The sequence below is a fragment of the Lepisma saccharinum genome, chromosome 16, assembly GCF_977018435.1.
Source record: "Lepisma saccharinum chromosome 16, izLepSacc3.1, whole genome shotgun sequence".
Taxonomy (NCBI): Eukaryota; Metazoa; Arthropoda; class Insecta; order Zygentoma; family Lepismatidae; genus Lepisma; species Lepisma saccharinum.
Window position 1 is genome coordinate 34971591 of NC_139244.1, and position 27804 is coordinate 34999394.

At 42.0% G+C, this 27804-nt stretch overlaps 2 protein-coding genes across 2 annotated transcripts in view; one reads left to right on the top strand and one right to left on the bottom strand.

The window, feature by feature from the left end:
• The window catches only part of LOC146000387 (uncharacterized), a 38725-nt gene extending 18867 nt beyond the window's left edge, over positions 1 to 19858 (top strand). Inside the window, exon 2 of the mRNA XM_083137969.1 lies at positions 19763 to 19858. The gene's annotated coding sequence lies outside the window, so the exon portion shown is untranslated. The remainder of the gene's footprint in view (positions 1 to 19762) is intronic.
• A 5996-nt stretch (positions 19859 to 25854) lies between these two features.
• Positions 25855 to 27804, bottom strand: part of spn-E (tudor domain containing 9 protein spindle E) — a 114986-nt gene continuing 113036 nt past the window's right edge. The window contains exon 26 of the mRNA XM_083137970.1: positions 25855 to 26513. Coding sequence (XP_082994096.1) covers positions 26372 to 26513 — 142 coding nt within the window. The 3' untranslated portion in view covers positions 25855 to 26371. The remainder of the gene's footprint in view (positions 26514 to 27804) is intronic.

A 27804-nucleotide genomic window follows, 5' to 3' on the forward strand; every position in this document is an offset into this window, starting at 1 on the left:
CGGTTCAATATTGCCAACTCACCTTAAGAATATTCCACTATATGATATTTTACAGGCGAAGCTAACCTACGAATGGGAGTTGGCAACACTGGCAACATCAATTGCGGCTCAATATTGCCAACTCACCTTAAGAATATTTCACCATATGATATTTTACAGACGAAACTAACCTACGAATGGGAGTTGGCAACACTGGCAACATCAATTGCGGTTTAATATTGCCAACTCACTCTAAGAATATTTTACCATGATATTTTACAGGCGAAGCTAACCTACGAATGGGCAACACTGACTAGTGGAGGTGGCCGGGTTCTGCTACATTAATTGCCAGTGTTGCCAACTCACTTTAAGAATATTTTACCATATGATATTTTACAGGCGAAGCTAACCTACGAATGGGAGTTGGCAATACTGATTAGTGGAGGTGCACGGGTTCAAGAACATCAATTGCCAGTGTTGCCAACTCACTCTAAGAATATTTTACCATGATATTTTACAGACGAAGCTAACCTACGAATGGGCAACACTGACTAGTGGAGGTGGCCGGGTTCGGCAACATTAATTGCCAGTGTTGCCAACTCACCCTAAGAATATTTTACCATGATATTTTACAAGCGAAGCTAACCTACGAATGGGCAACACTGACTAGTGGAGGTGGCCGGGGTTGCGTCCGAATCAGCAGCAGATGTCACCTGCACCGTTACATCCGGGACTCAGCCAATCTCTGTTGTCCGAATTTGCGGTAGACGTGGAGTCGGAGGGAAGAGCAGAGAGGCGCGACAGATGCACGCTTGAACTCGCTGTGACGCTGCGCTTGGCAGCCATATTCTAACTTTTATTTTGTACAGGCAACATTTACTGATTAGAGGATGTAAAACTCAGTTATATTTTAATATTTTATCGACAATGAATGCAGAAAAATTGAAAATGATAAAATAGCGTGTTATATTTTTAATATGAGTAGTTAGGTGGAAATTATTTTGTTTGTTTGCGCCCCACGCGGTGGGTGAAGTTCGGGCTGACACCTGGCGGGAAAAGTGACAGGCGTACTACAAGGGGACATGCAGATTCGGACAACTTGGACGTGACTTCGACGGCACGCGAGAGCAACGGGGAGAGAACGGGGTGGAGCACTTGCCAATCCGGACACGGCTTTTGTAAACCTCTCGGGAACGATGTGCCACACACACGTGCGCGCGCGCGTGCCTGTATTGTGACGCAAGCAAACAAACAAAATAATAATAATTGTTTTTAGGATTCCTGGCCCCTAACCCCGCCAGGGTGCGTGGTGCCCAACCAAAAAGGTTCTAACGGCTGCGACTCTAAATAACCGCACCTCTGTAGGGTTTCACGTGTTTTTTTTTTCCCCCAAACTTCCATGAAACCCTACAGAGGACCTCCGTAATGCATGCAACGTGTACTAACGACTCTAGTGTTATTTTGATGTTGTAATATTTTTGGATATAGAGTTTTATTGTGAGATATAGATAAAAATAATTATGTTTATTATAATATTTTTTTGATGAAGATGGAGAATGTATGTGTGTGTGTTACAAATAAAGTTGCATGTTTTTTCTAGTGTGTGTGTATGTTTTTTTGATGTTTCGACAGCATCTGAAACGATAAAAAAGAATTTTATTGTTAATTTTCTCGTGTAAAAAAAACAACAACAATTTTTTTTTGTGCAATCTACTAGATTGGTAGAAAAATATATTAGTGGGCAATAAAATCTGAAGAAGATTTGTGTCTAGCAAAAAATAAGCTAAATAGAATCACACATGCATACAATATTTATTTATTTTTCTATCTATAATTATATTTTTCTTATATATTTTTTTTTATTTTTTTATAGAGTTGATTAAAGCACATATTTGAGGAAGGCAACGCTACCCATATATAAATAAACATACCCCGAAAAAATGCGCTCCATGAAAAGTTGCCCTGTGTGCAAAAAAACTATATCAAGCAAACATTTTGCAAGACATTGTCGCACCTGCGTGCCAGGCAAGCATTTGGCTGCCACCGAACCGTGTTCCGGATGCAATAAACATATTACAATTGCGTATGTCAAGAAGCATAAGCTTACTTGTCTAAGCAAAAATACATCTGGGGCCCAGCCTTCGACCTCCACCAAGAGGAAGGCAGAAGCAGCCTCCATCAATGCACCACCCGCTAAACGCGTCAAGCCTCCAAAAGCAGACCGGTCTGCTTTCGGGGGAATATTAGGAGATTACGTTCAATTGTCGGATGGCTCATGCGACGTGCGTAGCTTTTTAGAGGAGAAGCGAGCAGAAATAGTTTCTATTTTTAGTAATGCACTGGCTACGCACTCCTCCACTAAATTCTACGCATCGCTACGTTGCTGGTACAAGAAGCCGTCTGGTGAAATTTACAGGTTCTGCCACAACACCAAGGCGAAGATGCTGCATCTGGCGGATGCCGACAACCTCGAGGTCATCTACAACAAGTTTGTCGAGGAGCTGCTGGCAAAGCAAGAAGAACATGAAGCTAAGGGCTCGGGGGGTTCGCTGTGTGGTGAGCGTCACGAACTGCGCGTCAAACTTTCCAAGTTTGTGCCTCTCTCCGCCTCCAGCTACGTCCCCTTACCACCTGACATCGCGGAAAAGATGGCCATCCTGAACATTCAGAACAGAGACGCCAAGTGCTTTCTCTGGTCGGTGCTTGCAGCGTTGCACCCTGTTCACTGGAAAAAACAACCACACCGAGTTAACCACTACCTACCCTACGAGCCAGAGCTGGAAGATGCCATTGCTGGGATCAACTACCCGGTGGAGGTCTCGGATATTCGCAAGTTCGAGGCCCGTACACACAACCCTCGGTTGGCCATCAACGTTTATGGCCTCACCGAAAACAAAAATGTGGTTTTCCCTATCCGGGTGAGCAACGTAGACGACGATAGTGCGCAGGAAATTCATCTTCTGCTTATCAAGGACGAGACCCACCACCATTACACCCTCATTCGCTCGCTCTCTCGGCTTGTTTCAAGCCAGCTGAGCAAAGACAAAACCCACATAGAAGTTTGTCCCAGGTGCTTGTCTAAATTTCGTAATCGAGAACAGCAGGATTACCAGCGCATCAGAGGTCGCAACATCGCTGCCGAGAAGCTCGCTCGCCACAAGCTCTACTGCAAAGCCAACGAACCTGGGCTGGCAGACTTGCCCGAACCTGGCGACGTGGAGCGTTTCCGCAAGCACGGTGCCATGGTAGAGCACCCCGCTATCATCATCGCGGATTTCGAGGCCTTTCTCAAACCCCTGTCTACTTGCGATCCCGATCCTGAAGTTTCTTCCACCACCCCTTACCAACTCCACGAGGCATCCAGTTTCGCATACGTTGTGGTGCGACGAGATCAACACATCGCGCCCGAGCCCTACGTGTACCGTGGTCCCGACGCAGCCAAACACTTCCTCGAGAGGATGGTTGTGGAAGCCAACGAGATAGGGAAGGTGCTGTTGACCCCCAAGTCTATGCTCCCACTGTCCCCCGATGATCAACGTAGACACGACGAGGCCATCACTTGCCCTGTCTGCGTCGAGGAGTACACCGCCAACAACCGTAAAGTCCATCACCACGATCACTTTAGCGGTAGGTACGTTGGTCCTTGGTGCAACAGATGTAACCTTAAGGCCCAGGACCCACGCTTCATCCCTGTGTTTTTTCACAATGGCTCGGGATACGACTTTCACCACCTGATCAAACATCTTGGATACGACAATGCAAGAATCAACGTCCTGGCACAAAATGAGGAGCGTTATATTAGCGTCAGCAAGTGGGTGCCGATCCCCAACTCAAAAAGCAAGAGCATCGAGCTTCGCTTCCTCGACTCCCTGAGGTTCCTCCCAGCCAGCCTCGATGCTCTTGCAGGGAAGCTGAGCAACGAACAAATGCTTATTACCTCTGCAAATTTTCCAAACTTGGACGCCGGTCTCTTCAGGCGTAAGGGGGTCTACCCCTACGAATACATCACAGACCCTACCAAGTTTGCGGAGACGTCGCTACCTCCCCAGGCGAAGTTCTACAGTCAGCTACGAGGCTCGAACATCACCGACGAAGAATATCACCACGCCCAGTCCATGTGGCGCGAGCTAGGTTGTCGAACTCTCGGAGACTACCACGATGCCTACCTCAGACTTGATGTGACGCTCCTCGCCGACGTGTTCCAGACGTTCCGGGCGACCGCAATGAACATCTACCACCTGGACCCCGCCTACTTCTATAGTCTCCCCGGACTGGCGTGGTCAGCCATGTTTCTGGTGACGAAAATCAAGCTGGAGCTTCTTTCAGACGTAGACATGATGCTGTTTGTGGAACGCGCCGTGCGGGGTGGAATGGTCCAGGTGTCGCAACGGCACGCGCGCGCCAACAACCATCACATAGCTACTGGCTACGACTCCACCCAACCGTCCAGCTACATCATGCACAAGGACGTGAATAACTTGTATGGGCACTCCATGATGCAGCCACTCCCCTTTAGAGGGTTCGAGTGGGCTGACCCTTCCAACTTCGACGTTGAAGGTTTCGACGATTCGAAACATGGGTTCTTCGCCGAGGTGGACCTTGAGTTCTCCGAGAAGCTGCAGGATTTGTTCTGCGATCTTCCCCCTGCACCCGAGTTCAAGTGTCCACCCGATTCCAACCAGAAGAAGCTCGTCATGGATTTCGAACCCAAGAAGAATTACGTCCTTCACTACCGGAATCTCCGGTGGTTGATGCAGCGAGGGGTCACAGTCCACGTAGTTCACCGCATCCTCAAGTTCGAGCATTCTCCATGGTTGCGTCCATATATTGAAGTCAACACTGAACACCGCACCGCAGCCACGTCCGAGCTTGATAAGGATTTCTTCAAGCTCATGAATAATGCGGTGTTTGGCAAGACCATGGAGAATGTACGGAATCGCGTGGACATAAAATTGGTGACGAGGAAAGAGCAATGTCGTCAGCTTGTCGCGAGTCCATTGTTCAAGTCTCGAACAATCTATAACGAGCAGCTGGCTCTGATTCACATGAGGCAAGGTGTGGTGAAACTCACCAAGCCCATCTATGTTGGAGCCACTGTTCTGGATCTGAGCAAGCTCCACATGTTCGAGACATACTACGACATATTACGTCCACACTACGGCCACAACATCTCGCTTCTCTACACGGACACGGACAGCTTGGTGTACCACGTTCGCACAGCCGACGCATACGGGGATATAGCCACAGTTCCAGCTCTTGAAGAGCTCTTCGACACCTCGGGCTATCCCCAGCCGAACCAGTACGACATCCTGGCCCGCAACAAGAAGGTGCCTGGCAAACTCAAAGACGAGAAGGACGGAGACGTGATTCTTGAGTTTGCAGGTCTTCGCGCCAAGGCCTATACCATCAAAGCCGAGGGTAGCGTTACCAAGAAGGCCAAGGGTGTCGGCAGACAGGTGGTTCGTGAGCATCTCACATTCGAGGACTTCGTGGATTGCCTCAAGACCAGGTCGTCGGTTCTAAGAGCAGAACAGCGCATCCAGAGCGTCGACCATGTGTTGACCACCAACAAAGTGAGGAAGATTGCCCTGGATCCCAACGACGACAAGAGGTGCGTCCTCGAGTGTGGAATCCACACACTGCCGTGGGGGCACTATCGCTTAGCAGAAAGCAAAACCTGCAACATATGCCCATCTTCAACAGAAGATTCATAAAACAAAACAAAAAAAAAACAAAAAAAAACAAAAAAAAACAAAACATTTTGTTAGTCATTACAAAAAAAAAAAACAACACTGACTGTTATTACAAAAAAAACTTTCACCGTATTTTAAATAACCAGCATACCTATGAATCTCTTTGGTTTCCGAAAACAAACCAACATGGAGACTGTACACCGCGCGACGACAGATCATGAATTTCTACCTTCCATGTTAACTAAACTCAACGGTCTACTGATTGTTCACCTTAACAGCATTTGGACGAAATTGGATGACGATGTGGGCAAGATGTTTTACGTCTTCAACAACAATTTACATTTTTACAAAATTCCGATCGATGGAAAACTTCAAATCACCGTGAATCCGGAAAACGTAGGCGAAATCAAAATATCTACCGGCAAGAACATTTTTCGAATCAAGCACGACAAGATGCTTTCTAACATTACGTACGATGTTTCTGCAGGAGATTGTTTATACGTTGAACTCCTAGGAGATTACGACAAACTTATTCCTCTCTTCGTAGAATTACGAATCGTCTATCCTATTATAAATAACCGTTAACCAAAATGCCTAACGATATTTTCGGCCACACCAAACGTGTAGACCACGCAGAAGAGATTCTCATGTTGGACGTCAGAATTAAAAAGTTGAGGAGCGATTTGATCGCTTTGCAGGAGACCTTAAACAAAAGTTTAGAGTCGGAGATTGCTACGCTCCAAACGCAATGTCTGGACCCCATTCTGAAAATCGATTCCGAACTGAAAACGCTCATAAAAAATTATGTCGACGTACCTTCTTACGACAACGTTCAAAATATACAGTTGAGCGTGGATAAGCTTCAAAATGATTTGGCCAAATTACAACAATTTCAATCGAAAAATGAAGATTTGGAAAAATTGAAACTCGAAATCGAAGAACGAACTTCCGCAATCGAAAAGAATTTCTCTGAACTTCAAACCGTCGTGAAGGATATTGATGTAGAACGCTTGCATGTTGTTGTTTCCAAATTACAAGAAGAATTCGCCAGCACGTTGGAAGAAATTAAATCCAAGTTACAGACTTTGGAAGATACCATGACGAACCTACCATCGTCAGACGAACTGCAGGTCATCGGCAAAAGCGTCGCGAACATAAAAATTCAATTGGAGGCTTATCAAGATTTCGAACACATTCAAACCACCATCGCTACGCTTCAGGCGTCTCTGGAGTTGATCAACGAAGAAATTAAAAATATTCACGCTGAAGCAAGTGCGTTGACGAGCATACAAGACACGTTGAGCACGGTTCAGCAGAAGATCGAATATTTAGAAAATTTGAACGTCGAATCGAACCTTGCTCATTTTCATCACGTACTGGACAACATACAGGGTGACTTGGAATCGTTACGGACGAGCGTACCTTCGAGCGAAGATTTGGAAAAATTGAAAACGGCGGTGACGGCACTATCCGATTCGAGCGACATCAAAAGTTCGTTGAGCGATCTCGAGAGTAGGGTTGCCAATCTCCCCACCTCCAAAGAATTGCACGCTTTGAAAAGAAGCATATCACGTATGCTGAAACGACTGGAAACAGAAACGGCGAACGTGGAACAGATTCGAGACGAACTTGCTTCGCTGGTGTCGACGCTGCCCACTTCGCAGAGCGTCGCCGACCTTCACACGCAGTTTACCGAGATGCGAAGCATCGTGAACGATCTTACCGAGAAAAGTTCGAAATTGAATCAAGTCGAGAACCTTCAGAGTATCGTCGTCAACATCAGAGATCAAGTTGGAGTATTGGAATCCACGCAGGAATCGACGCTGGCCTCTTTCGGTGCCAAGTTACAAGAACTCAACGAAAACTACAAGCAGTTGAACGTGGAAGTGAAAATCAAACCGTCATTTTCTACAGTAACGGATAGCATCGTCGAACATTTGTTGCCCGTACAAAATACACTGGGACAGCTTCACAGCAACCTCGTTAGCGTCGATACTAAATTCGCTAAACTGCATTCTCTGCAAGCCATCGAAATCAACAGCGTACCCAATCAACAGAGAATCTCCACGTTCGTCGAAGGTAACAAACTGTACATGTTACATCCTTATCATCCGTACTACAAGTTTCTCCTCGATGGTACAATTCAGATAAACGAATTTTCGTACTGGTCTCACGGCCGAAAAGCTAGCGTTCCCACCATGACCTTGATATCGAATCGTGGTGTTCAGAAAGCAGGAAACATTCCTCTGGCACGTTGGAACGAAACGCGCAACATATATGAAATACACGAAGACGAAGATCTCACTGTTTTCGACGTGAGTGCCGGCGATAAGCTGATCATTCAAAACACGAGCGAAGTGCCACCCTCTTTGAATCCCATCACGCTGGTGCTTCTCTTCAAACGTAATCTCTAAAAAATGTCTAGGCAAGCCATCGTCGAAGAATTGCATAAACCTGCACGCCGCAACTACAAACGTTTAGCTGTGGTAACCAAGGGAATCGATGACCTCTGGCACAGTGACCTCGTGGAGATGAGTAGCGGCAATCTAAAAAATGTGCATAAATTGAACAAGGGCAACAAGTACCTCCTCACCGTCATAGACACGTTTTCGAATTTCGCATGGGATCTACCTTTGAAAGCCAAAACAGGAACGTGCGTCACGGAAGCATTCAAGACAATTTTTCGCGAAAGCGACAGACGACCGCGGTTTTTGCAAACGGACAAGGGGAAGGAATTTTACAATGGTGTATTCCAAAAGTTTATTCGGAAACACGACATTCGACATTACTCGACCTTCAGTCACATCAAAGCCAGCATCGTGGAAAGATTTAATCGAACCTTGAAAACACACATGTGGAAACGATTCACGCTTCGAGGAAATTACAAATGGGTCGACATACTGCCGGAACTCGTCGACACCTATAATAATACAGTACACAGAACGATAGGCATGAAGCCAGCTGACGTTACGAAATCTGACGAGCAGCGTTTAATTTCTACAGTTTACTGTCCAAAGTACACTCCCACGAATACCAAAAAATCAAAATTCAAAATTGGAGACCAGGTGAGGATCAGAAAATTCAAACGCACCTTCGAGAAGGGGTTCACAAAAAATTGGAGCACGGAACTTTTTACGGTGGTTCGAGTTTTACCCGGAAACCGACACACGTATATAATAAAAGATAGTAGCGGCGAGATTTTGAAAGGAAGATTTTACGAAGAGGAACTCTCTAAAACAAAACATCCCGACACGTACCTCATCGAGAAAGTATTGCGTAGAAAAGGCGACAAACTGTTTGTCAAATGGCTGGGACTTCCGGAAAAAAGTTGGATCAACGCGAACGAAGTGATCTTGTAAGTACGTGGAACGTGGTGAAACGTCTACCGGATTCGGAAAGTCAAACGAGAAAAAAGAACGGTGAGTTGCTTCCCGACAGCATCCGCTGTCTGATCGTAGGTCCTTCGGGGTGTGGGAAAACAACACTGCTCGTGGACAATTTTCTCCTCGCACCGAATTGGTTAGATTGGAAGAACAGGCACCTCTACGTATTTTCGAAAAGTCTCGAACAAGCGAAATACAAGCAACTGATGAAACTGTACGATGGTCTGGACATTGCAACGTTCGCTTCGGAAATAAAGCCACTCGACGATTGTCGTGAAAATTCAGTCGTTGTGTTCGACGATGTTATCCTGGAAAATCAAAATGAAATTCGCAATTTTTTCACGCAAGGTCGTCACAAAGGAATAGATTGCTTCTTCCTAGCTCAAACGTTTTCCAAAATTCCAAAACAGTTAGTACGCGACAACGCTAATTTCATATGTTTGTTTCGTCAAGATCACACCAACCTCAAGCACGCGTACGATGACTACGTAGGCGGAGACATGAACTACAATCAATTTTCGGAACGCTGCTGCTCCCACTGTTGGAACAGTGACGATTTCGGATTCGCGACGATCGACATGACGAGGAAACCCAACGACGGAAAATACAGAAACAAAATCAACGACTTTCTAAACGTTGCAACGTTGTGAGAAACGACGTGTATAAATAACGTTATGACGAAACGAAAAATCGAAGACGAAAATCTCAAGCTTCGCGATTACCTCGCGAAACGCTTCAAAGGTTGGAAATCCGAGAATCGCGGATTCTACGAAGAGAAGAAACGTCAAGATCAACCTGTGATCGACGCTATCAGCGATCTAGGTAAAGAAATTAAAGGCGTCACGGAACAAAATAAAAATTTGATCAACGAACTCGTACCACTTGCAGCTAAAAGTTACACCGTACCCACGCCCATTTCGAGCATTCCTTCGACGCCGTTCGAACTAAGAGACGTACCGCCACGACGTCGAGCCATAGGTAGCACGTCGTCGTCTTTGGATAAGATCGAGTTGGGACCTTTGGCACGAGACTACCTGAGCACGGGGAAATTCGACAAGGATGAAGTGTTCGGATTGTATCCGAGCATGGAGAGCAACGAAGGCGGCGGTGTGGTTTGGAAGATTGGAAAATCGAAGGTGACCTTCGAAGGCAACGACATTAAAGTTAATTTAGGCGAGAAGGATAGTTGGAACAGGTACCCGGGTACAGTGGGACTGTGGGAACTCGTTGCCAAAAAGCAGCCGAAAGATTACACCGACGAAGATTACCAGAGTTACAAGGAAATTTTGATCATGACGGATGCCTTGTACCAAAACAACGACGCCTCGCAGAATAGGGTCAAATCCAGCAGCGGCGAGAAGTACAGAAATCTCATCAAGCCGATATGGAACCAGGTGAAAACAGGCAGCGGCGTCAAACTCTACAACACCCTGCCCAAAGAGTTTGTGTGGGTGGACGACGTGCGCAAGCTCATAGACAGGTTGTTGGTTATTGCAGGAGAGGAGAATGCAGGCAATCGTAATTTCTACAACGAGAAGGTAGGAATTGTGGACATGATCAGCACAAAATTTTCCAACTTCATCGTGAACGACGACAAGGGCATAGGTTACCTCATTAAAATTATCAACACGCTGCCTCCGAGATTCTGGAACGTGGCCGAAGGAAAGGGACTTGTGAACGACATCATCAACAAGTTACCTTTCGAGATGCATTTACCCGGCTACCAGTACTGCGGACCGGGTACCAAACTCGAGAAAAGATTGAAGAGAGGAGACAAGGGTGTGAATCCGTTGGACGCCGCATGCAAAGATCACGACATCGCTTACAACACCACTCGCACCGATCTGGATGCACGTCACGAAGCAGACAGAAAGTTAGAGCACGCAGCTTTCGAAAGATTCGTCAGCAGAGACGCTTCGCTGGGAGAAAGAGTTGCAGCACTGGGCACCACCATCGCCATGAACACAAAACAAAAACTTGGGTGGGGTATATAAATAACATACAGTAAAAAAAAAAACACATCATGTCTGGTATAACCGTCTTGCCACACGAACTGCTGTGTAAAATATTCAAACATGCAGTAAATGGAGATTGTGAGGATATAAGAAAATTTTTGATCATAGCGAGATCAACGCCGGAATTTCGCATCCCTTGTGAAATGGCTGTTAAGGATTATCTTCGGGAAATTAGCGGCATGAGGTGCGGTGATCTCGACACTCTTTTTTCGGTCGCAGGGGAAAAATTAAACAATAGGTTAGATGAACTGCACGAGGCGAGGCTGGGGAGAAGACGATTTACAGATGATTGGTATAAGTCGAAACAAGAGACGGAAGATATCATCACGCACATTATCGCATTTTCCGAAGTACAAACTTTTTTCCTTTAACACAGACAAAAAAATCTTCGATACAAAAATCTCGTGAAAAAAATATATATAAAATAACACACATCGTGAAAAAAAAATAATCTTCAGTGTATATAAATAACACACATTGTGAAAAAAATTAAATTTCTCTAACACACACACTGAAAATTTCTCTTCAATATGACAACTGAAAAAATGAGTGACTTTCAAGCATTAAAACAAATGCTAAATTTGTCAGTAGAGTATGTAAAAATTCAGGAATTGGAAGTGGACAAACCTTACACGATAACTTCCGGTTCAATTGTTTCTACCCAGTATGGTCCCAACGCGTGTTTGTTGTTTAACGTACAATACAGTCTATTTTTACCAGATCGATACGCTAACATGTTATCCGACGAGAAGCTAGCTATTTTAATCGAGAACAAAACTCAAATCGTGTACAAGGGTACAAAGGAACTTCTTGGTAAGAAAACAAAGCACGTAATAGAATTTGTGTAACGGCTCTGCGCGGAGTATATCCTTGAAAAAAAATTACACGGAACAAAAAAAATCTCAGAACATTTATATATAAATAACATACCGAAAAAAATTACACAAAACAAAAGAAAATCTCAAAACATATATATAAATAACATACCGTGAAGATAACATATAGAGCATCAACATGAAGCCCAAAGGTGTCGTGTACCAGATACCTTACTCCAATCTGAAAAATCTAGGTACCCTCGATGGTTTACTCACCAAAAAACAACGCGAGAAGAAACGTTCTTGCTTGATGAAAGGACACGGAATGAAATTACTTCTCAGCACACCTCAATTGAGACGCTTGCAGCGTTCGCGAAAACAGCAAAAAATCGGAGGTTTCATATTCAGCATCCCAGCCATCCTGCCAGCATTGGGGGCTGTTGGAAGTTTGGCCGGCGGAAGTGCCGCCATCGCGAAAACCGTCATCGACTCGAAGAAGAACAAAGCCGAGTTGGAAGAACAGAAACGTCACAACCTGGCCATGGAGAAGAAAGGGAAAGGTATAACCAAAAAACAAAAAAGCAACCTCGATGCTTTAAAGAAATATAAAAAAAAGAAGAAGCCCTGTCCAACTTCGATATTGAATCTCTAATCGAACTGTTGGGAATAAAAAACTTCAGGGGTGTTTTCATGTCCGATTCTCTACCCTCTGCTGTGAAGAAAAAAGAGTATGGCGTGGTCAACCTGGACAGTTACAAAAATCCTGGTACACATTGGATATGCTACCTCAAAATTGACGATAACAATGCATTTGTTTTCGATTCGTTCGGTGGCACACCGCCTGCCAGGTTGGTGAAGTATCTCAGTGTTGCCAACCTCTACTACAATGACAAACGCATCCAGGGTTTCACCGATGTTAACTGCGGCCACCTATGCCTTTCTGTTCTCGCATACATGTCTAAAATAAATAACCCGTCGGTGGAACATTTTCAGAAAGCATTGTGGAACCTGAAACACGATGGGCGTGTTCCATCTCACGAGCGAATCTTCAATCCTGAAACTCACGCTGCACGACGACATCGTCTATCCTAAATCCGTAGCTCTGCGTGCATTCTACAGCATGTACCTCATACCTAACGTCACGCAGCACAATAATAAAATTAGTGTCGGAAACGAACACATCGTCGTCACGCCAGGCCAATACAATCTTTCCACTTTGCAAGCTCAGTTACCCAAAGGCACGTACCTTTCTCAAAATTCGGTCACGCACAGAGTGGAAATCGTGTCGGCAACGGAGACCGTGGACCTGGGCACCATGGGAGAACTTTTAGGTTTCGAGAACGACACCAAACTCGAAGCTGGCATCAAACATACGGCAACCAACATTCCTAAATTTCTAGCCATAGAAACTCTAAACGTTCACTGCAACGTGGCGGAAGGCATGATCACGAAATCCTCGGACGGATTGTTAGGAAGTCACAAGCAGACAGGAATCATAGCCACATTCAAACCCAGTTCCGAATTCATGGAACCAATCATCTACACACCCTCTTCGCCGATCTATTTTCCAGTATGCCGCAACCGCATAGACGACATAGAGTTGGTGGTGACAAACGAGAAAGGAGACGTGGTGGATTTCGCAGGTGCAACGACCACTGCCATCGTGGAGATCAACGTATAATAAATAACACGCATAGTAAAAATGGAGCAAATCGAAAGTTACGAATTGCAATCTTTCCCTCCCAACCGTCGCACGTTCGCCAATCTCAACGAAGCGAACAGGGAGATCGAATACGACGTGGACGTAGGCGACGGGTTTGTTCATCCTCACAGAGCGGACCTCTATCTTCAATTCGACGTGGTGAAGAAGGAAAGCGGAGACGCGTTTCCCGCAACAGCAAATTTGATACTCGTGGACAACTTCGTGCCTCACCTGTTCTCGCAGGTGGAGGTGAGGAAACACAACACCGTCATAGACAGAATAGATTATCCAGGCATCACGTCGACGGCAGTGGGAACATTGAAATTATCCAAAACTGACGCAGCATACTACCAGGCGGGAGGATTCGAAGCGGGGACCAAAATATCGACTAGAAGTCACACGGTGCTCTTTCCCATGCGTCTGCTGCCGGGATTCTTCTCGGACTACAAAGAGATCATGTGGAAGGGAGGATTGCGCGTCACGTTTCGAAGAGCGGCCAACGACAACGACGCACTGATGCGATACACCAACTTGAACGCTGACGGCACGCCGATAGCCAACACATTACCCGAAGCGGCCAAGTGCGTCATACGGAGCATGGAATTGAGAATGCCGATCGTGGAATACGAGACAAACTACGCCCTCAAGTACAAAGCAGAGATCTTGAAGAATCCGCAGGTGCCGATTCACTTTCACGGTTACCAGTGCGTGCAGAAGATGGCATCGGGAAGTCACATGGAATTCGACGTGACAACTCAGTTCAACAACATACAGTTCGACATGCCAGATTTCGTCGTAGTGTTCTTTCAAACCAGGCGCGATAACAACCAGGAAAAAGATTCCAGCAAGTTCGACGACTGCAAGATCAAAAACATTTATCTCAAAAATGGACGCAACGAAGTGTTCCCGCGCGAGAATTACAACCTCGACATGACCAAAGACGATTATCTCAAACTTTACGAAGCTTACACCTCTTTCAAACGCGTGACCGAGGGAAGCATGGACATGTACTACACGCCCAGTGAATTCAAAACCCGCAGGCCGATGTTCGTCATCAACACATCTAAGAGAAAGCAGGTGGTGGTCAACGATCGAACCAACATCAAGGTCGTCTGCGAGTTCCACGAAGCCTTGCCCGAGGACACCGTGTGCAGCGTCATCCTGATTGCAGAGAAGTCCTTCGTCCACGACGTGAAGAACGAGAGGGTCACAGAGCAGTTTTAACAAGTTTTTTAACATTTTTTCTTGCACAAATAAGAAATTTTTTGTACTAGCACAATCAGTTACAATGGCACAATACGAAAATTTCACTAGTTCAGATCAGTTACAAATGTCAATTTCATTAGTTATCAGTTACAATATCTTTTTTGCACTATAGCACGAGAGACAAATCAGAAAATTTGCACAAAAAAAATTTGTTGTTGTTTTTTTTACACGAGAAAATTAACAATAAAATTCTTTTTTATCGTTTCAGATGCTGTCGAAACATCAAAAAAACATACACACACACTAGAAAAAACATGCAACTTTATTTGTAACACACACACATACATTCTCCATCTTCATCAAAAAAATATTATAATAAACATAATTATTTTTATCTATATCTCACAATAAAACTCTATATCCAAAAATATTACAACATCAAAATAACACTAGAGTCGTTAGTACACGTTGCATGCATTACGGAGGTCCTCTGTAGGGTTTCATGGAAGTTTGGGGGAAAAAAAAAACACGTGAAACCCTACAGAGGTGCGGTTATTTAGAGTCGCAGCCGTTAGAACCTTTTTGGTTGGGCACCACGCACCCTGGCGGGGTTAGGGGCCAGGAATCCTAAAAACAATTATTATTATTTTGTTTGTTTGCTTGCGTCACAATACAGGCACGCGCGCGCGCACGTGTGTGTGGCACATCGTTCCCGAGAGGTTTACAAAAGCCGTGTCCGGATTGGCAAGTGCTCCACCCCGTTCTCTCCCCGTTGCTCTCGCGTGCCGTCGAAGTCACGTCCAAGTTGTCCGAATCTGCATGTCCCCTTGTAGTACGCCTGTCACTTTTCCCGCCAGGTGTCAGCCCGAACTTCACCCACCGCGTGGGGCGCAAACAAACAAAATAATTTCCACCTAACTACTCATATTAAAAATATAACACGCTATTTTATCATTTTCAATTTTTCTGCATTCATTGTCGATAAAATATTAAAATATAACTGAGTTTTACATCCTCTAATCAGTAAATGTTGCCTGTACAAAATAAAAGTTAGAATATGGCTGCCAAGCGCAGCGTCACAGCGAGTTCAAGCGTGCATCTGTCGCGCCTCTCTGCTCTTCCCTCCGACTCCACGTCTACCGCAAATTCGGACAACAGAGATTGGCTGAGTCCCGGATGTAACGGTGCAGGTGACATCTGCTGCTGATTCGGACGCAACCCCGGCCACCTCCACTAGTCAGTGTTGCCCATTCGTAGGTTAGCTTCGCTTGTAAAATATCATGGTAAAATATTCTTAGGGTGAGTTGGCAACACTGGCAATTAATGTTGCCGAACCCGGCCACCTCCACTAGTCAGTGTTGCCCATTCGTAGGTTAGCTTCGTCTGTAAAATATCATGGTAAAATATTCTTAGAGTGAGTTGGCAACACTGGCAATTGATGTTCTTGAACCCGTGCACCTCCACTAATCAGTATTGCCAACTCCCATTCGTAGGTTAGCTTCGCCTGTAAAATATCATATGGTAAAATATTCTTAAAGTAAGTTGGCAACACTGGCAATTAATGTAGCAGAACCCGGCCACCTCCACTAGTCAGTGTTGCCCATTCGTAGGTTAGCTTCGCCTGTAAAATATCATGGTAAAATATTCTTAGAGTGAGTTGGCAATATTAAACCGCAATTGATGTTGCCAGTGTTGCCAACTCCCATTCGTAGGTTAGTTTCGTCTGTAAAATATCATATGGTGAAATATTCTTAAGGTGAGTTGGCAATATTGAGCCGCAATTGATGTTGCCAGTGTTGCCAACTCCCATTCGTAGGTTAGCTTCGCCTGTAAAATATCATATAGTGGAATATTCTTAAGGTGAGTTGGCAATATTGAACCGCAATTAATATTGCAGAACCCGGCCACCTCCACTAGTCAGTGTTGCCCATTCGTAGGTTAGCTTCGCCTGTAAAATATCATGGTGAAATATTCTTAGGGTGAGTTGGCAATATTGAACCGCAATTAATGTTGCCAGTGTTGCCAACTCCCATTCGTAGGTTAGCTTCGCTTGTAAAATATCATGGTGGAATATTCTTGGGGTGAGCTGGCAACACTGCGAGAAAATGGGGCTCATGCCTTACGAGAGAAATCCATTAAGGCGAGCCCCATCGAGCCCCATTTTCGGTTGGCGAACCCGGCCACCTGCTCTACTGACGTGACCATTTCTTTAGAAAATTGTACCCGCCACCCCCCTCCCTTACGCAAAGGAGCATTCGTCTGCAGCCTGATTTTCTGAGAGCAAATCTGATTCCATCGTTCCACACACATTTTAAACATTTTTTTTCTCCTTAAAAAAGTTTCCAAGAACTTAGGTCAATGAACTAACTAGTAGCAACCACAATGTAGAAGAATGGTTTGAATTTCTGTGGTAAGGAAGATAATGTTTATAAGTTATAAACAATATACACTTTTTTATTTGGCGAACTAAAAATAGGTTTTTTAACAGTAGCGCCTTGCGTCTGTTGTCAAATTACCAAGGGGGTACAGGGGGTACAACTCGATTTACGGATTTAGGTGGGTACAGTACCCCCCTTCAAAAATTTAGGGGGGTACAATGTACCCCTGTACCCCCCCGTTCCTGCGCCACTGTCTGCCAGTACTATTAGCACAGAACTTCAACCGCCATCGTCCTACACGATAGCACTTGCGTTTGGTACCGACAATCCTACAGTTCTGTGCTGTGTGTTCCAATTATATGTGCGTGTTCTTCCTCTGCCATATTTACGTGGTTTCGGGGTCAGATCCCCACTTCAATTTCTCGTCATCTTGACATTTGAGGGGTGTTGCCTCCTAAAACCGCTTTTTTAGCTGAAACAAAAAAACACGTATTTCTTCCTTTGGGCCCCTCTATACACCTGCCAAGTTTCATGGAAATCGGAGGAGGACACAGGGGTCAGATCCTCACTTCAATTTGTCCTCATCTTGACATTTGAGGGGGTTTTGCCGCCTAAACAAAAAAAAACAAAAAAACACGTATTTCTTCCTTTGGGCCCCTCTATACACCTGTAAAGTTTCATGGAAATCGGAGGGGGACACTTAGATAACCTCCCTTGTCAGTCTTGTCAAGTTCAGACCTGTAGCTAAGGCATGGCGGGAGTCGGCCATGGACGCCAACCGATCTAAATGAAAAAGTTGTGAAAGTGAGAATGCCGTGGCACCCCGTGAAATTATTCGCGCCCTATTAAATCAATATTGTTTTCAGTTGAAAAAATTGGATCTAAAAATGTTCTTGGTTGCTTCGCTCGCATTCTCATTGTTTTCTCTAATGTATTTCAATAATGTATATTGTATATATGTAATGAATAAACTTTGAATACGTACACAAGTTAGTGTTAGCATGTTGTAGAATATGTATTTTCTATTTTTATGTCGCTCCATGTTGTATATGTGTAAAACATATCTTGTACATGAAAAGTACAAAAGAAATTATCTTCGGAATGCATTTATCTATAATTTTCTACCATTCGAAAATACAGTTTATGTGCTTATTTTCTATTATTAGCTAATGTGAAATTGAACGTGTTGAAAAATTATTTCAAATCGTTTGTTCCAAACAAATACTTTACTTTAGCACCTATTTCTACCCCATTTTTACGTAATTGATGAGGATAATAACGTCTTTGATGATACTAGTGGTAGTAATAATAATAATAATGTCATTATTTTGTTGTAGTTATTTCAAATGGTGAAATTAGCCATGAAAGACAGCAGTTTAAGTGCCTGTGCAAATTATCTTAGTGATGGAGATACTTTATGAGAATTTTCTTAACTGGGGAAAGCAACCCTTCATGATTCCCCACTTTGAACATTGCTGCCCCCTGAGAAAAATTCTGCTGGTGGCCTTTGTATTTTTTTATTTCATTTTGGGAGGTAGGTTACTTTGGGTATGCAAATTTGTATATATGTTACCAGTCATTAAACTAAACTATTGCCTTGCGGTTATAACATTGGTTCTAAATGTGGTCATTAAATCTTACAATAACATTTACATGTAATCTAGAAACACTTACTATATTTACATTCTAAGAAAACCCAAACTCATACACGAAAAGAGCTTTGGAACTCATAAAACACAGAAAATTTGACCAAATTTCTACTGTCAAGTTCAACCATCTAGCCTACTTACAAGTTTCTTGTGAACATTTTAATATATATGTAAAATTCAGCATTATCCCATGATAAGTGCAAAACAGCCTGCTGTTGCCTCGACTTGGTGAGGTTGTTCAGTTGCAGAACGGTTTCCGTCTTTAATCTACAAGGCTGCATACTTTTCGGCAGGGAAATCTTTGATGACCGGACCATCAATGGACACAACAGATTTTTCAATTGTGTTCGTTACATAGTTAAGAAATGGCACACTATATGCTTTCAATTACATTTTCTTTGAGGGAGATATAAACACTTCTGGTAGGGTAAAACTGATTTTCTTTTGCCAGGGATAAATTTTTTGTTGGGGGAAATGCCCAGCATCCTCCCCATTAATTCACACACTGTTGTTTGGAGGAGTGGATCTTGCTGAGCTTGGAATGCACAAAAATGAAATGGGTGCAAATAGAATTGATGCAGCCACATGCAAAGAACTATGGCCAGCATTCGAACGATTTTTTAATTAAAATTTAAAATCATGGGATCAAAACTGACTCATTCTTCCATCATTTATTTGTTGTAGTAATATTAATATATGAAGACATATTTTGTATCAGAAACATAAATAAAATGCTTGTAAGTCTTCATATATTTATTGACTTAAAACACCACACACCAAATCATATATTTATTTTATTACAATTAATGATCATTGATTGTGTGTAATTTGTTTGCAAGGAAATTTCCAGGAGGAAGTAACTGAAACATTTTTCAAAATGACTAATGGTAACTGTTTTCTTCTTCTTCTTTTTTACATTTTCTTCCTTTGCTAAAATTTCAGAGGGAAGAGAGGAGTGTCCTGACTGTGATCCATCTGTGTACAGTTACTGTGGAAACAAACTTTTCCATGACTACTGCTGTTGTACTGATCCTTATGGTAAGTATTTCATTGCACATTTGTTTTTAATCTCATGGAAATGTAGTGTTCCATCAAAACATAAAAAAATTTTTACTTGTAATGCTCTCTTGTGGAATAACAAGAATTATGTATACAAATTTGGAATATGTAGAGTCCCATTTCCAATATCAGTGCTATTCCAACTGGGTCCTCCCATATGTTTATTTATATCAGCTAAAGGAATAAGTGAGGTTTTGCTACAATGCAACAACATATTCATGTACAATAATTAACCATGTAAATGATATGTAAATAGGAGCAACAATGGCTAGAGGCTGCCAATATGTTGTGTGAACTAGAAATAAATTGCTAAAAGAACCAACTATAAATTGAAGGGCTCAGGAGTAAAATATGGTGACATTTTGGTTATTTTTGAGTTTATTAAGAAGAAAGGTTCCTAGAAGCTACAATGTAGATAAATTGCTTACCAATTTCAGAAGCATTCAATGAGTAAAGCAAATTGCATGACATGACAATTACATGCGAAAATTGAAGGATGGCTCTATTTACATTGTAACTCAATAATGACCAAAATGTTTTACCCCCGAGCCCTTCAATTTAATAACACAAATACAACTATTGGGCTATAGTTAACATTGTTGCATCTAAGTAGACTATCAGCAGATGTAGTTTGCCTCCGGACATGACTACTGTAATTCAGAGTGGAACAATTTTAACTAATGTTGAGAGAATATGGCTAATATTGTTGCTTTTTAATCAGGGGTTCGGTGGATGCACAATAGGAAGAATTGTAGAAAGTGGTGCAGGAACCCGATGAACAGTATACCCACAACTATCTGCAGGAATACAGTGCTTAGGTTCAATTTTAAAGTGTAGGTGTATCCTGGGAACCTGATAATAAAATTAGACTTAAAATAAGCTTTGCTAGGTATGCACAAGGTTCTTTCAGAAGCTCAATAGGAAATAGGTAAAGGTACCCCTGTGCTTGTGCATACATGCCATGAAGGCATATTCTTGATCTTGACCATAGTTGGAATGATGTGATCAGCACTAACCCCCCCCCCCCACCAGTACCCAGATACGAGGTTGGGTGGGCCTCAGAGCCATGCAGAAACAGATAAATTATTGGAAAAATTCCTGGTCCAGATTGTATGCCCTGGGATTTGAACCCAGGCCTTCCGCATGGTAGCAGATGCTGTACCAACTAGCTCAATAAAAAAATACTTTTTGTAATTTTCAATTAATAATTAGCAAATGCTGTACAAAATTATTCATATTTAATGCATGAATAATGCACATCTGAATTTTAAAATTATTCTTCCTATTGCACGTACTACTCTCAACACTTCATGTTTTTGAACGTTCCCTTTGCATACCATCTTATTTCAAAGTTTACCTGATAAATGTTCTTGTGACTGAAGAAGTTTTCAGTAGGTAGTATATCTGTTCTCACCCAAAATCGTACAAGTATTTCCTGTTCATGTTTTTGGTCAGTGTCTACCCTCCCATCTTTTCTATTCTATATCCCACAATGATAATGTTTCTCTCCATAAATGCACCCAGAAAGATTTTAAAGAGAAGTGGAAGGTGGCAGGCTGATGAAATACCATTATGAGTAGAAAAATGGAGCAAAATAATTGTTGATCACTAACCTTGAAGAAAGTGAAGTTGAAAGGGGTAGTCTTGACTCTCATAACCTCCTCTCTCTCTCTGTACCATTCCCACTGTTCTTTTTATTTGCCATAAAAAAGCTATGTATGTGCTATATTTCCACCCTCAGTGTAATAATACTGCTATTGGTTTTTCTAGAGTTACTTCTAAGACCACAATAAGACACCACAGAGTATCTTAAAATTTTAAAATAAGAAAACAAATTAATATAAATATAATACAGTATAAAATGGGCAGCTTCTCCAACATTGAATTGGTAAGATTCTAAGTTATTATCTAATCTATTTCAGCTGCTACTACTCCTCCTTCAAACTGGAATCTCACAACAATGTTTTGATTTGGAGGGGTACAAAGTTCTAGATTCATGTTTCAACGCAAGCATTCTCTTTGATACAAACCTTAGCTGTTGCTATATCGCTGATTAGTGTGATTTTGTAGAATAAGAAAATTGAAGATTCTTGAATATAGACTTGACTAAAATCTACAAAAAGAACTGGTAGTGGTACAGTAGGCCAGCCTAGGGCTTTCTTAATATTGCTTGTTGGACAAAGTGATTTATTTATATCGTCCCAAGAGCTACCTAAAATATTCACAAATGTTTGATGGTCATTTTGATATATGATTTGATATATATTTACTATTACACTTCCCCCTTACAATAATAATTGCCTTTGGTAGAATGGAAGTTATATTTGAATTGGTTAAAGCTTCTCAGCTAATTAAACTCAACAAACATTGTATTTTTCTTTCCAGACCAACCTTACGAGTGCAGACATGCAGACTGCTCCTTCCTCCATGCCAACTCATGCTATGAACACGAGTTAATTGCTGTTTGTTGTTGTGGACGAACTGTCCTCGTATAGAAGAACATTAAATAGTAAGTGTTTAAGTGTTTATATTTCTTCCTCTTTAGGTTACGTGATGATGATGGATGCAGTGGCGACTCGGGGCTCTTTTTTGGTGTAGGAAGTTATACTAAACAGACCGAAAGAGAGAACAGAGGAAACACTGAATGGCCTGACCATTTAACCGAGCAACCCCCTCCCCCTCATTTCCACACACCTCACCCATCTGTAGGTGGAAGATTGATGTTCTTTTCTCAGCCAGCAGCAGGAAAGACTGTAGTTTTTGGCAGCAGCTGGAGCGAGCGAGTGATAGTGAACTCTTAACAGTAGCGAACCTAGTCAAATGTACATACATTGCACTTATAATTTTAAATGCGCATTAAACTCCTAAAAAGTACAGAACTGGGAATAAGTATAAATTAACTGTAGGAAGTTCCTCACTTCCTACATGGAGGAATCGCCCCTGGATGGATAATAATTTTCTGAATGTTAGTGACAATGGTTCTATGTTAGCATGCATTAAACATTACGTTTCAAAAGAGTGCCTCTTCTCTCGCCTTCCAGTGAACGCATTTCTTTTTGCTGGCCGTGTGGATCGAACCTATGACAGACGAGTGATTTTAATACAAATCTAGTGTGCTAACCAAGTACTCCACGGCACCTCCTCAAATTCTGTACAAATTTTTCCTCCACTAATGCTATTTCTATCCTTAAAAAATTAAGTTGACCTATGTACACATGGAGTTGATGCACGGAGCAGTATCAGCTTCCTGGAGATGTATATTCTATCAGATGATATCTAAGAATTCGTAATTTTTATGTCCATTTTAATTGTTGGTTCTGATAATTGTTGCTTCATTCACTGTTTCTTTACAGGGCACAATAACAAATCGGAGAAAATGCTAAAACTATGCATTTAAACAGTGGTGTAATGCAGAGAAATATCATCAGTTTTAGAAGACAGTGGACATGTTAGGCAGTCTGACAAATTCATTTGGAAACAGTACAAGAATCATTCGTGGATGATCACAGTCAGTTTTTTTATATCATTTGAGGAATCTTGTATAAACCAGTAATTTTTGTGCATGTGATGGAAAGAAAGCACAAAATTTATTTATGTTTTGGTTCTTCTTATTAGTGAACTGAATAAGTTATATTCATATAAGGAATATTATTTTTATAATGTCACATATCATCATGGACAACAAAATAATTCACTATTAGTTGAAGTCCCATGTTAATCAAAAGTTGAATGTATTTTAAGTATTATTTAATGTTAGTTACATATTCTGTTGTGTAAAGGATATTGTAATATGAAGGAATAAAAGAACTTACATTTGTATAACTTACTATGGGAAAAGCAATCATAAAATCTCGTCTGTTTTGATGTCTTAAAACATAGACCTTTAAGAGAATAGGAGTTTCATTTAAGTGGTTTCATGAAGTTAAACCTATAAGAAAGACAAAATTATGCCATGTTGTAAATGGCATCATACAGGTTGAGGTTAATTATTTATTATTTTTCTAATGGAACTGTGTTTTAAATGCTAATTTGTGGTTATTTTGGATAAAGATTTACCTTTACCTGTTCATGATGCTACCAAATGGATGTAGTGTTCGGAGAAAATATTTTTCTTAGTTTGTTAAAATAAGAGAAATACAGATAGAAAAATTTGCAACTGAAATCTCAGGGGAAAAACCTGAATTTGAAAGGAAAGTTTGCAAACATATTTTTCATTTTAGCATATATACATTTACACACATATTAGGTATTTTCCAGAATATTTGGGACTGGTGCTGCAATCTGGACAGCAGTTGTACTAGCGCAATGCAAATGTAGATGGTAGTACTAGCATATCTTGAGAGTGAGTGTACAAAATATCACGTTGGGGGAACACACAGACTGTTTACCTTTAATTTGGAGTTGTGCATGTGGTGATTTTGCAATGGACTGAAGAACGGAATAGAAAGTGCACATCAAATATTGTCCAAATATCAGAAAAAATGCAATGATTGCATAAGCGTTTTGGAAAGAAAGCATGATACGTATTCGCGACTTTGAATGGCATAATTGGACATTCACTGAAGACAACAAGCATACAGGGAGGCCTCTTGGTTGCACAATGCCCAACATTGTTGCCAAAGTTGAACAGCTTGTTCATTAGGATAAATATCGAATCATTCATCACCTTGCTCATGAGGTGGTAATTGGTTATTAACAATTCGGCATGCATCATGTTGACAGCTGCAAGGAGCTTCAGTAGCTTGCCTCCAACGATGCATCCTTCTTAACAAAATGTATCACTGGTGATGAGAGATGGGTTTACAATAACAACCCCGAGACAATACTCCCAATGGAAAAGTCCCAACTCTCGAAGATGAAAAAAAGCAAAACAGGTGAAGTGCAAAATGAATAGCATGCTCATCACTTTCTGACAAGGAGATTGTGCACAAAGAATTTATCCAAGGGTTTTTTGACTAAAAGTAAGACTGTCTTCACACCCATCCTACTTGCCTGACTTGACCTGGATTTTTTTCTGTTCCCCAGACAGATCAAGTTGAAGGGGTACTTATTTAACACGATTTGAAATGATCCGAGCAGACAGTCTGTTTATTAATAGTGAAAGAAAGGACCTGTATGTAGCACCTCTCACCCCAAAGGAAAACAAAGTATTTCAGAGCTGCTGCATGCAGGAAAATTTAAAATAAAAGTTCCATTATATTTTGTCTCAAAAACTATCAAACAACTTCTACATCAAACCTAAATGGATGCCAGATTTTTCCTACTTTCTTTTCCTGCTGTTTTAGGCTAATTGTGATGATGAGGATGAGTGATGATTGTTAGAGGGATGCAAATTTAGTTTTTGACAAACATGAAATAACACACTGTAATGTTCATTTTTCATGTTATTGGAAGGTGTGAGGTGCATTTTCTTCCATGTTTTGTCATGCAATGATGCAAAATAAACTGAAACATGAAATTTAGAGTTAATTTACCGGTGTGACACTTTCAGAGTTGAATTATCCTGTTAGTTATGCAATTCACGGAAAATGGATTAATTCTGCTGTAAATATTTGAGAAGGAAAAATGGACCCCTTTACACAGAAATAAACTTAATACTCTGATAACTACTTAAATGTGCTAATAATGTTTAGTTTATGTAATAAGTGTAGTTTTTAAATCAAATTTAGGGTCATATTCACAATTTTAATACTGAAATAACATTTTGATAACCGAAATGTGCCTAGTTTTTGAACTGAAATCTTGATCCTTTATTCACCATAAATATGTAACTAATGATTAGATGAAATTGACGTGACACAAAAGAATGCCTATGCCCAGGTTGTGTGCTTGCCTTTGGAGGGAAGACTGAGCAGAACACTCAACATGCTCACCACCAAGCCAGCTGAGAACAACAATGGTTCATTAGCATTCCACTACAATGGACTTAAAAACACCAGGCTGCACTGGGTAGCAATACTTAGATGAAAACAATGACAAATTAATATTTTATTATTACAAAATAACATATACAAAGGTGGAATAAACATTTCAAGATCATCAATACAATGAATAGAGCAATAAGCACATGTTGGAAAATTAAAATAAAAGAGTACAATAGATTGACACGTGTCATTAATACTGCAAACCAAATTCCAGATTATTTTCTGCAGGAAAGCATAAAAAGTACAAAATTCTATTTCACTTTGAAAGAAAGTTCAATTCCTTTTATAATAAAGCTTGTAGGAGCTGAAATAGAATTGAGGGAAGGGGTATTGAACCACATACTTTTCTCACACCTTTGTAACACACAAAAATGTTATAATGCATGATCTTCATATTTATGAGAATTCAACATAAAGTCTGTATCATTTTGTTTATTAAAAAATAAAAGGTCATTGTAAACAAGGAACTATATCCAACCTCTCTGTCTTGATACACTAGAAATAAATCACTTGTTCTTGTAATCTGTCCATTCACACGCACACACTACACACACTTGCGAGCTTTTTTTTATTCTCCCTCACTAATCATCCTTTTGAATTCTTGCTCTTGGGTACGATGGAACGATGTGTGAAGATGAAGACTGAGCTCCTGAAACGTGCTGATTATTGAGTCACACAAGATGCACTTCACTTCCTGGAAATTTTGTTTGCTGCATGGTGAGGAAAAGTAAAGAAAAAATTAAACTACAAGTTTTCAGCACAATTACCTGATAATAGCACCACACCTTTCACCATTATTGGTGATAGCAGCTCTACAATGAAAATTTATGAGCTGGAGAACCATATACTTCGCTTTTTTATCAATTTTGGCTAATCGTAAAGATGAGAGAGTGATATGATGAAATTGATGACAGGACACTCATGTACCTAGTCGTGCCATAAGTTCTGTCCCTAAGTGCACGAGCTCCACACGGCCCATTCGACTGACGTCCGGGACCAGCTGTGTTTACAATAGGTCGTGATCATCCTGTAGCGTAAACCAGTCCCTAGTTTGTGGCGTTCACTTGTCCAGTTAACATGGAGTGGGGCAGCAAGGAGAATCGGATCGCTGTGATCGCGTTGCATAAGTGCAACAAGTCACCGGTGGAGATTTTCAATCTTCTAAAGCCATTACAAATTACGCAAAAATTTGTGTATCGGTGCATCAACCGGTTCAACGAGATCTCCTCTATCCATGACAGAGCTAGAAGTGGCCGTCCGCGCACTTCACGGACGCCAGCAGCTGTGAAAGCCGTAGCTGCTCGAATTCGTCAAAATCCTTTTCGAAAACAGAAACTTATGGCACGGGAGATGGATATACCGAAGAGGACGATGTCCCGCATCATCAAAGAGGACCTTAAACTTGGGGCTTACAGAAGAACCACAGGACAACTGCTGACACCTGCTCTGAAGAAGATACGAACCACAAGAGCCAAGAGGTTACTCCAGCGGTACGCGGACGGGAAACACAGGCGAATCCTTTTCACCGTACAAGAAAAATTCAACCGGCAAAATGACAGGATTTATGCCCACAGTTCTCGGGAAGGTGCTGATAAACTTCCTAGGGTCCAACGGGGCCACCACCCAGCTTCAGTCATGGTGTGGTGGGGCGTGTCGTACGACGGTGTCACCCAGCTGCACTTTTGCGAACAGGGAGTCAACACCAAGGCTGCAAATTACCAGAACGACGTTAAACGAGGTAGTTAAACCATTGATTCACACTCTCTTTTCTGGTGAAGATTGGACATTCCAGCAAGATTCCGTGCCGGCACACAGGGCGAAGATGAACCAGCAGTGGTTGGCCAACAATGTTTCCAAATTCACAGCTGCAGAGGATTGGCCCTATGGAAGCCCGGCTCTCAACCCACTGGACTACCGCCTTTGGGACTTCTTAGAGGAGAAGGCCTGCAAGAAATCTCACCGCAATATTGAGTCACTTAAGGCTGATTTAGTGAAAGCAGC